A 16637-nucleotide genomic window follows, 5' to 3' on the forward strand; every position below is an offset into this window, starting at 1 on the left:
AACAACATATTATACAAATTTACAAGTGATTGTGGAAGTACTTTTCTTCTTTTCTAAGAATCATTTAAAGAGGCGGTCTGGTCGACCATGAAAATAGCCCATTAATAACATAGACCGGCCGCCTTCATCAAATCTTTTGTAACATGAAAATCAGTCGTCTTGCTATACCTGTCTTAATCCTTCTAAATTATGGGGCCGACAACGTACTCAAATCTGTAGGCGCCGTAGCTAGGCTAGCAGCTGCAAATTAAAACGCCTAGCTACGCAAAGCCACGTTTGTTAATCAATTGGTTTATTTAAGAAACGAAAACGAGATAGGGGAAGGAATAGTCGGTGCAAAGGTACGCCCGGCCATGCATGAGCTGACATTGACAAAACTCAACAGCGAGAATGAGCTTGTAGTGAGCAGTAGACCGGTCGCTTTCCGTAGTGGCTGGTGTAACGGAAAGCTGGGACGCACAGACCATACGTTTTGCAGCTCTGCATGGGATCGAGAACAATGTGTGAGGACCACACGAAGAACTGAGCAATGAGAAGCAAACAGTGCACTTCCAGCTACGCTTGGATCTAAGCTCGACCACATTGGTAGTTTGGTACGTAGCCTTTTTGTAGGGGAGGCTCTTCATGCGTAGGTTGGCAAAATTATGAGTGTGACCTTATTGATGTTGAAGTACTCCATCCATCCGAAAAGAGTGCACTTCTACTTGAGCTATATATATGTTACTTATTGGATATCATAAATGTTTGTACATTTCTCCAATATGACTTTCAGTAGAAAACTCGTAATGTTCGCTTCAACTTATCTGCTGAATCTTCAGCAATGTTTTTCTCTCACAATAAATTAGCGAACAATACTTTCAGCCATGACTTTTCAGACGAACAAACAAGACTTAGTTATATATACAAATTATTTTGCATAAAGAGTATTGTAATATTAATCTTGTGTTGCGTGTAAGTTTTTGTAGCTTTGATTATATTAAGAACAAAAAGAAACTTACAAGGTTTGTGATGGGCCTACTGGAGTACCGATGCAGGATGCTCTTGATAGTTGCCTTGTAGAAGAATAATACACCTAATATAAACATTCTAGCTAGTATTATTCCAGGAATCAAAGTTCAGTACAATGGGAAAAGACCATTAAAACCATTCACAACTAGCATCACTATAGGATTAGGAGCCAGGTGTACAAAAGCACCTTGGTTATAACTTCTGGTTAACAAACCTCTATTTATGATGCAAAAATGGGTAGAACAACTCATTTTATATATCGAGATTCACAAAGAAAAGTTAAGTTATAAAAATATATTCCCTTATAAATTTGCAAGAGAATGATCTAAAATAACTTATCAAAATCTTATTGTATACTCTCTCTCTCTCTCTCTCTCTCTCTCTCTCTCTCCGTCCCAACTTAAATACACATCTCGCCCGAAGAGTCAGACATTTTTTAGTTTGACCAAGTATACACACAAAATTACTTATATTTATGATAGGGAAATTATATCCTACTCTCATGGAAGTGTATATCTCAAGATTTAGGACGTATATGGCCCAACAAAGTTTATGTAGATGGAGTATAGCATCATACTAATAAACCATCTAGGGTACTATATATGTCAAGTTTGCAAGTATACTTAGGATATATGGTTATACATATTTTAGTATTAAATATATATGGGCTCTTTTGAAAAGCTTTCACATAGTAAAGATCTGGAGTATCTTAATATGAGTATATCAACATACCCAAACTGATAAATAAGTATGTATGGAGCATAAAAAATGCACTCGTTATGATATGTAATAAATATTGTTAGACTAATAGCAGAATAATACTTTTATAATAAATTTGTTTACAAATATAAATATTGATAGTACTTTATATATATTTAGTTATTTTTTAAAAAAAATGGCTCATCCGAAAGCGATAATGTGCATTCTTATCGGCCGAGAGAAACTGGCTATGAATTTATTTGTGGGAGCAGATATAGAAACAAGTTAAAGCCATAGTTTTTTTTTTAGCAAGGTTTAAGCCATAGTTTTGGGGCTTCCCCGCACCCAGGCCCAAAATTGCCCAAGAAAGTTTGACCCGCCTAAGGAAATCCACCGGCCCACCCATTGCGAATGATGTGTATGCGTGTGGGTGCATGGAAGAATCCAATTCCAAGCACGCATGTGGTCGGCCCGGACATCAGGCATCAGCCATGTGCGGCGCGGCGGCAGGTGGCCCACTGCCACTGGCCACATTCGTGATCCGCAGCTGCCCTCTCCAGGTCATTCCTTCACATCCAACAGAGCTGCGCAACCAACAAATTCCGGGTCTCCAAGGGGTCACATGTTATCAACTAAAAAAAAAACATGAGGAAATTTCGAGCAGCCAGCATGAAACACTTGTACAAAACGTTATGTTACTCCTATTTAAGATCTATTACGTGTCCGGCATAAACAAGGTTCACATAGCACCAAGGTTTCAGTTCCACAGAACGATATATACACACATTGTGTTTCCAACACTACGAGACAGAGTAGCACAGCCATAGCAGGCATATGGTTAAGAACGTCGAGTTGTTCTAAAAAGCCGGGTATAAATCCTTTAGCCACTACAGTAGTTAGTAGGTACAGCTCACAATATCGAAACGAATCCTGGCGTATCGCTCCTGGGTCCGGCGATAGTCCGGTAGAGGTATAGCTTATCCACCTTCCTCGCATTGCTGATGCCATCATCCGTCGCACCAACGCTCGCCCCCGCCTCACTGATGACCTCGACATTGATGTTTGGCATGGCCGCCGCAAGGGTCTTGCAGGCCCCCAGGGTGATCTCGCAGGACGACATCCAGAGAGAGCGCATCGACTCGTACCTGTGCGCGCCCGCAAGGAGAGCCGCATCACCAAAGGGGCTGTCCCTGATTTCCAGCTTCTTGAGGTTCTTGCAGCCGTTGAGCACGTAGACCATGCCGTCGTCAGTATCCCCTGCGAATGCTACGGAGAGCATCTCCAGCTTCTCCGCGTACATGCCGATGTACAGGAACACACTGTCCGTGAGGAGGCCCGACATGGCGAAACGCCTCAGGCCTTTGCAGGACTGCACTATTGCCCCAAAGCCTTCGTCCAGTGGCTGCCCTGTCACAGCATCTGCTGACCTAGGCTCCAGAATGCATAGTCTGAAGGATGTTAGCAGTGGACAGTACTTTGCTATAGTGATGAGCGCAGTATTTGTCATTCGATCACAGAAGAAGAGCACACACTCTAACTTCCGACAGAAAGATATGGCTGCCAACCCTTCCTCCGTCACACTAGTTCTTGCTGCAGCATTTGGATCACTTGGATATACCCTCAACTCCTGAAGATCAGGACAAGAATAGGACAAAACCTTCAATCCTTCATCACCAATGTGATCTAATACCTGCAGACAAAGGGTCAAGTCTAAGAAACATGTAATGAGGCAAAACAGTAAGGGTGCCACCTACTGAAACAAGCATTCAATCGTCAAAGTTTAACTTCTACAATCCATTTCTTAGGACTATTCAATGGCAATTAGTTTGGTAAGCCTGAAGTTATATTTGATGTAATCAACCAGAAATGGAGCTTCCCTAAGAGTAAGTGTAATGCGAATGAAATCTAAACACTAATAACCCAATGAAGTAATTAGTTATCACATAGCATTGCCACTTTCGTCCAATGCAACTAAATGTGACAGGAATCAAATCCATACAGGTTGAATCATATAATGCTAAGGATATCAATACAGGGTTACAACTCATAAGTCATACCCCTAAGGATATCAATAACATGCTGACATCCAGTAGATGGAGCAACTTTTTCTTATGCAGAGAAACACAAAACAGTATCAATAAATCGTTGTGACCTTACTTAAACATGGCAAGGATATTTGAAAAGGTTTTTATTTCAAAAGTTCCTTACATTTAGCTAACTTTCATCACAACAAAAATACAGGAATGTATATTGTTACATTGGCAGGTAAGCAAGGTTCTGACACGTGTATATTGGTACAAACTAGAGATTAAGAAACATGAGTGTAGTATTATTGGACTCTGTATGTCTTAACTGTAAGACTACTAGACAGTTTAATAAAAGGTGTTGTATGCAGACCTACCTCTTCACTATTGGGCACAACTCATACCTAAGGGCAAGTTGGTTCCCGAGCCAGCACAACCTCACCTCACCAGCTCGACCAGGCTTACAGTGCTGGCGAGCTGAATTCGCTTTGCTTATAGAAGCAATCAAAAAACTCGCTAGTCAGGTTCCAAGGAAGTCTTACCCAGCAACCAAATGACCATGTCTTTCTGATTTCTAACTCAGCAAGGCTATACAGTACTCGTCAAAAGAACCAAACGTACCCTAAGTAATTAGATTAGAAGTAGAACATTTGTTGCCAAAATAAACAGAGTACATACATGAACAAAATATCCAATACCCATCATTCCAGTTAATCAACCTTGAAATAGATGGACCCGGAATATTTTGTAAGTTGTGCAAGGTTTTCAAGGCGTCGCTTAGGTGTCTGGTCGCTCCTGGCTCGCCTCAGGGGTAAGGCGGCACCTTATCGCCTTGTGCACATGCTTACGCCCCCTTGATCCACGGTCTCCTCGTGGATTTTGATGCTGGCCCGCTCGATTCCGCCGTCTTCTCATCGGTTCTGTTGTTGGCCTGCTCGATTCTGCCGTCTCCCGCTCGATCTGGAAGGGGACGGTGGTGGCTGTAGAGCTGAGCGCTGAGCAGTGAGGGAGGGGAAGCAGAGCAGCGCATCTAGAGAGGGGCAAGCGAAGCAGAGCAACGCATCTAGAGTCTGGAGAGGGGCGAGCAAAGCAGAGGGGAAAACGAGAGAGAGGAGAGCGACGGCGCTTCCGAATCGGGAGATTTTGGAACGAGAGAGAGGGAAGCCACCACACCAGGACGGGGAGGGACACATGGGCTGCCTGGGGGGCTGGGCCAGTCCATTTGTTACTCCTTTCTTTTTCTTTTTTCCTTTTCTTTTTTATTCAACTACTGCACTTAGCTGATGCTTTAAGTTTTGCTTAAATTCTTAAGGCGTTGCCTCGCCTCACGCTTTAGTCGCCTAAGCGTAAGGCGGTAGTCTGTCGCCACGCCTCGCCTTACAGCCTTGAAAACATTGAAGTTGAGAATCTAATACAGTCTAGCTTGTTAAACCCTCAAAACTGCATCAGGTGATCAACATATGTAAAGCTACAGGAACTTCCAAGGAACCAAAACTATCCTAAAATTAAAAAACATCTGGGAGAGAATAATAAGGAATATAAAAAGACATTCTTATTTATCAAGAGAAAATGCAACAACACTCAATAGGCACTAATAGCAACGGCAATTGTTTTTTCAACCATAGGCATAAGAGTAATACAGTGAATTCCACTATATTTTCAAATCTAGCCAGATATTTGCACAGGCAATTAGGCTAGTTCAATGTAATAAGTGAGCCTAAACTTCCTAGCAACACTGCAAGTAAATCTTACCCATAAGACGTGGAGCCTTGTACACTGACGAACAATACTGATAAGCTGGTCACTCTGAATCAAAGGAGCATAGCTGAGATTCAGGCATGTAAGGGCCCTGGTCCTGCAAATCGGCAACAACATTCCTCGAACATACAAGCCCGGAGCATCCCAAAAACCAGATAAACTCTTCAGCAAAGTGCACTTTCCAAGAGCTCTGTATAGACTGATATATGCACCAGCGTTATTGCCTAGTACAAAAGATCCTGTACCTAAATCCTCTAGCATAGGTGTGTGAGAAAGGATTCTGGGCAAGACATCAATTGGAACTGAAGGATTCAGCCTTAAACTTTTAAGATTTGGACTCCTTGCAACAAGTTCCTCCAATGCAACGGCATTTACCTCCCCAGTCAAGCAAGAAAAATTCAAGCATTCTAGTGATGTTGAAGGCTTGGGAAAACAATTAATCCACTGATGGCCTTGATGTTTCACACAACTCTCTTGTAAGTCGAGTTCCTTAAGAAACCTGAAAGCGAAGAGTAACAAAATATGTAAAATTGAGTGGACTAATAACCTATGTAAAATTGAGTGAACTAAACATAACCATAAGTAAAATCTCTGTATCAAACTAAACAATAAGAGACACTTTGTCAGTCAAAATGAAGTTTGCTTAACACAACCGAAGATGTCAGACCTGGAAGCTAATAATACTAACTGCAGCTTGATCTTTCTTCCAGCATTGAAATATAATTGTTCTAGTTAGGTGTCGCAATCTTAACCATGCTTTTTTCTAAAGCATTATGTACTTTACAAGAGAAATAGAAACAAGGAATGGAATTCAATCATTAGGCAATAGGCATGTACTAAGCAGACTTAAAGAGTTAAAGAAACTACTGCACCACCTTTCATCAAAGATTTTTGTTCAAGAGTTTGTGCTCTGCAAAGCATTTGAGATCTTAATGATGGTATTCGGACATAAACCAAAGGAATCATAAACAACATTTCAATGCTTAAATATCATTCAGATAGAGCTATGGAGAAACTGCAAACTAACGAAAACATGTTGAAATCCTGTAGATGAGAACAGGAAGTATAGATAACTTCTGTTCCGTAGATTTTTGCATTGCATCAATTATTCACATTGGGAAATCTTTATAAACACACAGTAGCTAGCTTATAATAATCAAGAGCCAAGGAAGTATACAGAGATGGAAAAGGCATGCGTTATCTGGTATAAAATGGTGCACAAACAATAAACTCAGCAGCAGCAGCATGAAGATTGCAAACATTATACTGAAATGAATTGTTGTTAATTCAAATGGCCATGCTGGATGAAATAAAATAATGGCACTAGGCACTTTCTCAAACATGATAACGTCCAAGTTTTCAGAATTCTCACCTGCAATTGGTGGCAATGTTAGCAAGCCCAGCAGTACTGAACCCCTCGCAGCAGACAAGGACAAGTGATTCAAAGTTGGTAAAAGAGCAAGAAAGCAACTTGAGGCATTCATCAGTCACAACCATACGCTTCAGCCGGAGCTCCTCAAGACCTGGGCATGCACGGGCGCACGCATCCACCCATGGCTCTGCACTGGCACCCCAACCCGCCGGGACAAGGTTGAAGTCAGCAAAGTGCGGTTTACCCTTCACACTCAGTGCACGCATGTTGGGAAACCGCATATGTACACGCTCTGGGTGCACCGCGTAGCAGTTGCTTACAAGCACCGAACGGCGGCCACGGCGCTCAATGTCGTACCATACCCGGCACACCAAGGACGCGGCGTTGCGGTCCCGGTGTGAGGTTACATAGCCAAGGATGTACTCCACTACTTCCTCAGGGAAGTATGCCATTCTGATGCCCCCTGGAATCCTAATAAACCTCCATTACTCGTGCAGCTCCCCAAATGGCTGCCTGCTCACAAACAAACAACATGGACAAAATTTTATATCAGATCAGATATAGGCATTAATTAACTAATGAATATTTGCAGGAATGAAGATGAATTTGCAGGCCAGTTTGCGCAAAGCAGCACTTGGTTGCAAGTGCTACTATTCGACAAGAGTTAAAACAGAATACGAATCAGACAGCAGATAATTTAATACGGATCAGACAGCAGATGATGGTTTGTGTAGAAGAAAGCAGTTAAATTAGCACCAGTTCACAGAGGAGAAAACTGCATATTTGGGACTCCAAACATTGACACTTTGATTATGTTGCCACTTGTGTGGATGACACATGGGACCATCTGAGTCCACAACTTCGACTGACAGAAATCGTGTGTTCTGAAAAAAAAAGGTAAATTGGAGTTCAAAGAAGAGGCCAAACCGGGTTTCCTTTTCCCTTTCGGATGTTTCTGGACCAATCAGACAATCCCAGACAAAGAATCTCTCCTATTGAGAGACGAACTCACCAAAACTACAAGATCAGAAGATCCATCCATTTCATGGCTCAGAATCGGAGCCCTAACAAAGACACCAGAAAAAGGAAGGCAAATCAGACGAAATTGGAAAAATCGTGAACCACAGCAGTGAGAATCGCTGGCCTAACCACACGAATGTCGCAGCTTTCGCCTCCGATCAACCCCAAGACTAAACCCTCGAATTCCCCCCACGCCAACAAGAAGGGGGGAGGTAACCCACTACAAAAAAATCCCCCATAAACCTGAGGAACCAGGAAACGCAGCGATCCGCGATCGATCGGATCGGAGAAGGGGGACGAGGAGATGGAATCTGCAGGGAGAATACCTGGGAATTTCTCGCGTGGGGGGTGGAACCGCCGCCGCCTCCGCCACGCCAGTCGACTTCTTCCTCCTCGTACGGGTCGTCGTAGTAGCCGAGGTTGGTACGTCTCTTGTCCTTGATTTTCCTCTTCTCTTGTCTTCTTGTCATTACTCGTCGATAGAGTGATACTAGTATTTATGTTTATGAGAGCAACTCCAACCCAAATCCCTAAATTAAATCTCTAAATTAAGGCTTTTAAATTTTTATTTACATGCTATGATAAAAAAGTAGAAGTTCAAATTAAGACCCAACTCTAACCCACCTCATAAACAAATAGAATAGAGGGTTCTAGATGTGATGGGTTGAAATTATAATTTAGAAGGGCATGGAAAATGGCCAATGGGAGCCCAAGAGGTGGGTTGGAGTTGATTTTTTAAATTAAGTCTCTAGATTTAGAATAGGGACTCGTTTAGAAGGTGGCTTGGAGTGGAGATCCTATTGGAGTTGCTATGATAGAGTTAACAGGTAGTAGATTATATTTATGGGAGAATATATATTTTTAATAAATTTATTTAAATTTTGATGTAATTTTTTATTAACACATAGTTAAATTTTAAAAAATTTAACAGTAGTTACAGTGTTTAGAACGGAGGAAGTATCCAATGAGAGTGTCTAGTTTTTGTGTAAGATGTGGAAAATGAAAAATTCCTTTCGGAATAATCCCTTAACCAAACTCATTGAAATGGATGCGTGCAAACCAAACTTTATCAACCTTAACTAGGTTTATAGAAAATATGTGCAATATTTATATCTTCAAATAATTTTACTATAAAAATTTTTAACGATCTATCTATTAATACTAATTATGTATTGTGAATTATGATGATAAGTTATTATGTAAAAAATTATGCATACAATTTGTATGTATAGCTTTGTAATTTTCTAAAAATAAAAAAATTATAAATATATTAAGAAATCACTATGAATAAGTTTGTCCGTAAATAGTTAGGCTATCCTCAGGGAGAGTTCCATAATATAGTTTCCAGTATATCCATATTTTCAAAAAAATGGATGAAACTCTCTCTTTGCTTTCATTAATTTTTTATAATCTCTCTCTTCATTAATACAGTGTCACATCAGCATATTTAATGTTCATAAAACTCTAATAAAACTGCATTAAAACTGGCCTTATGAACAAAAGTTGACCATTAAAAATTGCATACAAAAGTTATAATGACAAGTTGTCTATATAATATTATTAAAAATATGTTAACTAAGTTATGCCTCATAAACTATGCGTAAAAGTTATGTGTATAACTTTATAGTTCTTAAAAAAGGTTGTGGAAATAATTTTTCTAGAAAAAAAAGTCACGGAGCGCTATGGATTGAGGGTATGTTTGGTTCCTTTGCTAAATTTTAGTTATTTTAGTAAACTTCTAAATATATTGACTAAAAAGAGCTAAAATAGTTTAGTCCTACTAGCGACCTAAGAGTAGCTAAAATAATTTTAGTTGGCTAAAATTTAGCAAGAGTGATTGACCTTCCTTGATTAGTTGAGCCTATTCTTTTCGATACAGCGATGACACCATTAAATATCCATCAATATGCTCACCGAGTTCTTATATGTTGAAAGATAGTAAAAACAAATTCAAATACATTCACTAAGTATTGTATCATTTACAATATTGCTTTAGGATTTGTTCTTTACTTTTTTTAAAAAAAAGTATGGAAGCCTTTCTCTTCACCGAGTGATCGGAAAAATAAAAAGCACCATAGAGCATCTCCAAGAGTTTTCATAAATATGATGTTTGTTAACTCCTAAATTAGTATGAAGAGAAAAAAGAAGTCATCTCCAAGAGTTTTCTATATTTCTATTTTGAAAGTTTTTTTCTTGATACTTTTTCCTATGATCCAGTCTCATGTTTTGTATCAAGAACTCTAAACTTATTTATGTACGTGTTTAAGTCCTTTCACCAGATCTTTCTTTCTTATGTTTTTCTCATCTAGAATCATGTATTTCTTACTTTTTACTAGATGGGTCCGGAAACTCCAGATGAGGGTTCCTATATGCGCGCTCGGGATAATTTTTGCGGGGTTGGAAAAGATGGGAGGGAAGGTGCCAAACTATTGGAGATGGTTTTTTCTTATTTTACCAAAAAAAATGAAGGATGGGAAAGCCAAATGGCAAATTGTTGGAGATACTCTTAGTGGTTGTTCATGTGGGAATTTAACTTCGCCACGGAAATCAGTCCCAAACTTTGGAGTTGAAATCTTTGGTTTCTATAACAAAATCAACTTGCAAGAAAAAGAAGCAGAGTGAAGATGACTTCGCATGAAGGAATTCGTCTTCACTCAGAAACAAAGAGAAACAAAAACTAGTGAAGGCAAAGATTTGACTTCGCTTAACATTCAGAAGTCGAAATAAAGTGAAAATCAACCAAGTACAAAGGTGAAGACTCCAAAAAGATTGAAGAGCAAAAATAGAGGAATAAAGGTTTGCAGAGAGAAAATGACCACCTCATCCTTATAGTTGAAAAGGGGCTGTAAATATGTAGATCAGGGGTAAAATAGTCATTTGCATGTAAGATACGAAGACTATGACCTCTATAAATACCTCCTTTGACATGTACATATCACACACCAAAATTCCTACTTTGGGATATGACTTAGAAAACACTAAAAATAAAACAAAAGATTTTTTACTATTTTATAAAATGTACCAACTTTAGTTATGTTGTCAACATTTTAGATAGTGGAAAAATATGGGTTTCTACAATTTTTGCAATACAACTCAGTGGTTTGTTGCATTCATGCCTTTGCACTGTGTTTTTGTGTGAAAAATAAAGTTAAATGTTTTCAAATATGCCTAGGGTTGGTCCCAATTTAATCTCCCCAAAATACCAGAAGTATTTTGCCAACATCCTATAAAAATCTAGCATGACCCGTTCTCTCTTTCTCTCTTTTTTTTCCTTTCCCGAGCTCTCAGCTATATTGGTGTCCATGAATTTTTCAGGTCAATCCAACCTAGTCCACATTCTCTTGTTTTCCCAATGGATCATTACACATCTTTCTCTTGCTTTGGGTCAAGCACAACTCAGCTCAACACACCTCTCTTTCTTTCTCTTGACTCCTAGCTGCCCCTATCTCCCTCTCTCTTTCACATCAAGATGCAGCTCTCTCATATATGGTGTCACCCTCCTCTTTTCCCCAATGCAGAAATACTAGAAGCACATAATGCCCCCTTTCATCTTTGGACCAAGCAGCAATAATCATCATAATTCCACTCTCTAATTTCCTTTCTTATCTCAATATTGATATGCATTGTAAAGAGCAACTACTCCCATGGCTGGCTACATCCTACTGTTGTTCACACGTCCCTATTTTTTCTATGCAAAAGCAATAGCCCTCAATGTCTATTCTTTCTTCTTAATGCTCTCCCTAATTTGTATGAGTAAAGGGAAGACATACTCCACACTCTCCCTTTTGTTTGTGCATGCATACATGTAACAAAGGTGTACCTATTTTTCTCTTCCCTCCCTCACGAGAGTAGATCAGTTCCTCTTCTCCTTATGATGCCTTCTCCCCCTTTCCTCTCATACAAATAATAGCAATATTTAATCCAGTGGTTCATCTCCTTTGTATACTCCTCCATAATTTCTCCAACAAATTGACTTATCTATTCAATTGCATGCATGCAGCAACAATATTATGTGATGATGTTGCCCCTCTTCTCTTCTTGGTGGCGTCTCTTTCCTCCCTTCCTCATGCAAATATATTTTTCCCTCTTAATTTCCATGAGCCCATCAATTCCAACTCTAAATGGAGTGCATGCAAGCTCCCTCTTCCCTTGCGCAATTTCCCTCCCTCATGCAAAGGAATACAACACCATTTAATTCCTTGTCCAATAATTATTGCCCCATCTCCTTTGCATGCTATTCTTTATTCTTCCTTATTACTCCACAGAAGCAATGGCTGCAACTACTCCACATGCCATGGACGTCCATCACTTCTCCTGATGCAAGAAATAGATGCAACAATTAAATTCTTCTCTTATTTTTCTGAACCACTCTTTATTCCATTAGTTAATTCCATCAATTAATCTCTTTTTCTTCAAATGGTAAATATGAAGCAACACTATTTCACCAAGGTGTTGTCCCTGTCCTCTCCTAATGCCGACCTCCCCTTTTCTTCATACAAATGGCAGCACTTAATCTCTTCACTCCACCCTCTTGTGTACACATTTACTCCATCTTTTAAATGCCATACATAAATGCCATACATGCACACAACAAACAACCATTCCTCCTCTCTTTTTCTCACGCATAAGGGCACTCACAATGCAGACTCTATCATAGAGTCTAAAGTTATTTATTACCTCGAAGACTGTGGACTTAGAGTCTAAATAAGACTTGGAGTCTTATTTTTTCTACCTGTTTCTTCAATAAATATGCTGCCACATCAGCAAAATACCATAAATAATATGTAATTAATTGTCTTGGACTCTGTGATAGAGTCTTGCATTGTGAGTGGCCTAAACCAGTAGCCCACACCTCTTATCCTCTCTTAACTCCATTCTTTCACTCACCCATTTTTAATTCTCTTCAAGTGCATGCACCCAAGCAGCAAACCCACAACCAGTGGCGGATCTAGAAATAATATTTAGGGGGGCTAAGCCAAAGAGAGCTAGGGCAATTGAACTCAATTATATCCCATACGAAGCTAAAATATAGCAGTTTTGAACATGATAACTATGATAAATAATCGAAAGCGCATTATAAAACACATAAGTAAAAGTAAAAGATACATTTTTTCATAACTAACCAACAAAGATCGACGTTCCACACTTTCCCACTGCCGCATTCTTCATGAATCACTAGAAGCAATCTATATACAAGAAAAAAATATGCGTCATTAGTGTCTAGAGTTGATGCACTACTTGAACCAGAATAATATGTGTGCAATGTTCTTTTGGACATTTTGAACAATCTGCAATTTATAAAATCTTATAACGAAATTTGAAAAAATTACAAATTACAAAGTTCAAGTTAAAAGGAAAAAATCCAAAGAAAAAGAACTTGTATATACCTGCCGCTAGATGCTTGGCTGCTTGCTGTTGCTCACTTGCTTGCGTCTTGCAGTACGCCTCGGCGCCTTGCCCAGTCCTGGCCTTGCCCCTTGCCTGCTCGCCTCGTGTGGGCACCTGGCCAGTGGCCGCTGCCGACAGCGTGCCAGGTTGCCGGCTGCCGCGTCGCCCGTCCGCCACCGCTGGGATCCCGTCCGCCGCGCAGCCGTCGCCGCCGCAACGCTACGCCACGAGCCCGCGCCGCCGCCCCCTCTCGCAACTCTGCTCAACTGGCCTCCCCTCCTCCCTCATGTATGGACTGGAAAACAATGAAAAAAGGTCTATTTCTTAATGGGCTCCAAACAGCTTTTCTATTTTATATACTGGCCACTCAATGACTCAAATACAAGAAAAAAAGGCCCAGGAACAAGACCAGCGTCAGCACTCGTCTTCAACCTCCGTCCTCACCATCAAGAATATGCCTCCAGCCCCTCCTTCCCTACGAAAAATGGCTCAAACTTTTATGGGGGCTCCACTGGCTCGGGCAGGGTAGAGGGGGCTATAGCCCCGGCAGCCCCCCTTAGATCCGCCCCTGCCCACAACCATATAACCTCCCCCTCCCCTCCTCACGCAAGCACCAGAGGAGCCTCCTCATCTCCTCCCCTTTCTTCACCTTCCCATCAGCAAGGACGCCTCCTACTCTCCCTCCACATCTCCTCCCTCCCACTGCTGCTCCTCCACCAAAAATAATTCAGGATGCCACCATGAATCAATTTTGCCGCTCTAGTCTTCACCTCGTAGTCCATGGATGCCATTCTTTTCCATGGTAAGCTGTGTACCCTTCCCTGCTGATCTCGATCCATGGCACCCACTACTCCTTACATCTCCCAATTGATCTTCTTCGTATGCCACAGATCGTCCCCATGGAAAACTGTTGCTGCCATGTTGACCCATTGTCCTCGCAGCGATGTCGTCACCACTGGCTGCTGCTGGGTTCTCACCAACAGCAAGGTCGCCCCTCTCTCTCCCATCTTTGATCATGCTACCTATGACTCTCTCATCCATCTCTTTGATACCTGGTTGGCTAGAGATTTTCTCCAAGATCGAATCATCGATGTCGTCTCTGTGAACGTGTTGGTGGTGTCGATCCTAGCAGCCACGTTGATGCTACCATTGACCCTTGCCCAACAGTAAGGTTGTCCCTCTAATTTTCCTCTCTAATCCTGTTGTTTGTGCCTCTCTCATATGTCTCTTTGATATCTAATGAGGCATGGATGATCCCCAAAGTGGATTTGGCATTGCTCTGTTGATCACTGACTACATCTCTTTGATGCCGGCTGCTGCCAACCACATCACCAGTTGTTGGAATTCCATGATGTAAGAACCCTTGTAATATCCTCTATGATGTTTTCATAGTCCCTGCAGCAAACCATGTACTCGTATTGAATTTTGATCGAATTTCTGCAAAGTTCTCCCCGCAATCGGTGCTATTGCCGTTCAACGTTCGTGTTCTCCATTCATCCAACAAGCTCTATAATGAATCCTTTGATATTTACACACATCTCTGCAAAAAATCATAGCGAGGGACTTCAAGATGAAAGAGATATCATCGTTTTTTAGTGCTTGTTGTCCCTGCTGTTTCAGCAACATTGCGCCTCTGTTTGGTAGTGTTGTTTTCTATAATACATTAGTCAAATCATCAAACCCTTCATACATCATGTGTGTCTTATTCTTGCACATGCCTCTGCAAAGTTTCATGGCTATATGACCAAATATGCAAGAGATATGATCCTATCTTTTGCTCACTGTCCCTGCAGCCCCACAGCAGAGTTCCTGCTAATTGGCATGTGCGTTCCCATTGTTCTATCACTCCAGTGATCATGTCCTTTAATAAAAATATGTTTTATATCCTTGCACACATACTTGAGAAGTTTTGTGGCCATAGGATCAAAGATGAACTATATATCATTCTTTTAGTGCTCGCTGTCCCTGCTGCTCTGCAGCCGCGCTGCAGCCGATTGGCGAGTGCATTGTGTATCATAAACTCACATATACCTCTGTAAGTAATCTTGTCCATAGGTGCCATAATGGCCGAGATATCGAGGCCGTGGCAACTGCTACTCCTGCTGTCCAGAAATCTGCCATGTCACCCATCCTATGTTTGCGATTTTTGGCTAACAGATGGCCAAACCACCATTCCCTTTTGCTAGAACATGACTCATATGGTCCACAAAGACCCCACAACATGGATTGCTGATATATGCTGATAATAGTATGCTATCATTGATCATAAGCCCATTGTCCGCTGCCGTGCACAACCTGCGTGCACTGGTGTCTCGCCGTGTTCCCCTTTAATGAATCATTCACCCTACTGCAGCCACTGGTCGAAATATATTCCAAAATATTCTCTTTACCAATCCAAATGGTCATCGTCATATCCTAAATTAGGTTGTCGAACCTAAGCTATAGGTTCATCCTCACTTTTCACTATGTAACCATCATCTCATCATTGTTGGCAAATTCGATCTTTGCCAACCACCACCATTGTTTATGGGTCTTCATATTCTACTATAACCAGAAATATATATTCTTGATAGTATCTCACTATACCATCTCTCTCTTGCATAACTATTGCCATGTACAAGATTCCTTTTATTAAGCTTACATAGTCATCTGATCTATCTCTTAATTCTTTGTATGCTTACTTCATAATGTCCTATTCACATTGTATACAGTCCTCTCGTCATTTGTCATCCATCTATAAATCCTTATGCTCTCTAAATCTTTCATGTTACACCACATATATCATATCTATTCTATTCCTATCATTTATCATACCTTCTATCTTCTACCTTTGAACTTCCATACCTCTTTAAATCGTAGCTTTGTTTAGTTGTTTTTGCACTCAATGATCATAGTTGCAAGTTCTGCATGTTTAAAACCTTTATCCTATGTTGTTATTCTTGGTGTATTATTTTTAGGTTCTCTTGTGATGCTTGTACCGATTGTTTGCTGACGTTAGAAGTGGAGCTACATGAGGAGCATATCTTTGAGAAGTGGAACCATCGACAAGTGTTTTGGAAGGCAAGTGTAACATGAGTTCCCTTGTTACCCAATAACTATTTAATCACCTCTTCATGTGCATGTGTCTAATATGATAAACCCCTAAAGACTTTTTTTTTGAACCGAGGGTGACCCCATTTCCATTAACAAGATAACGGAAATACAACGCGTGTTATCCCAGATACATGAGAGGAGCAAAAGCTAGAAAGCCAAGATCTAAGATCGAACCGAAGCTAGCTTACCAAGCACTCACACAACTCTGTAAACACCAACTTAACCCTACAGAAAAGCACAGAGCTCGACTGCAGAACATCCAAGCCACAGTACCA

General features: G+C 40.7%; 1 protein-coding gene and 1 long non-coding RNA gene across 3 annotated transcripts; one reads left to right on the plus strand and one right to left on the minus strand.

The window, feature by feature from the left end:
* Nucleotides 2386-8364, minus strand: LOC8083114 (transport inhibitor response 1-like protein Os11g0515500). 2 transcript variants are annotated; one of them, XM_021461469.1, is made up of 5 exons: nt 7874-8196; nt 7618-7745; nt 6862-7374; nt 5484-5988; nt 2403-3397 (listed from the first exon to the last, which is right to left on the minus strand). In XM_021461469.1, the coding sequence occupies exons 3-5, from the start codon at nt 7311-7313 to the stop codon at nt 2618-2620; spliced, it is 1737 nt and encodes a 578-aa protein (XP_021317144.1). In that variant the 5' UTR covers nt 7314-7374; nt 7618-7745; nt 7874-8196; the 3' UTR covers nt 2403-2617. The 2 variants fall into 2 exon arrangements, with proteins under 2 accessions (XP_002450803.1, XP_021317144.1); XM_002450758.2 differs by lacking the exons at nt 7618-7745; nt 7874-8196 and adding an exon at nt 8208-8364 and having other exon boundaries at nt 2386-3397.
* LOC110435659 lies at nt 13823-16323 on the plus strand. The gene is made up of 3 exons (XR_002453463.1): nt 13823-14071; nt 14160-14622; nt 16227-16323. It is a non-coding gene; the product is annotated as an uncharacterized LOC110435659 (long non-coding RNA).

This window comes from Sorghum bicolor, chromosome 5 (genome assembly GCF_000003195.3).
Source record: "Sorghum bicolor cultivar BTx623 chromosome 5, Sorghum_bicolor_NCBIv3, whole genome shotgun sequence".
Taxonomy (NCBI): domain Eukaryota; kingdom Viridiplantae; phylum Streptophyta; class Magnoliopsida; order Poales; family Poaceae; genus Sorghum; species Sorghum bicolor.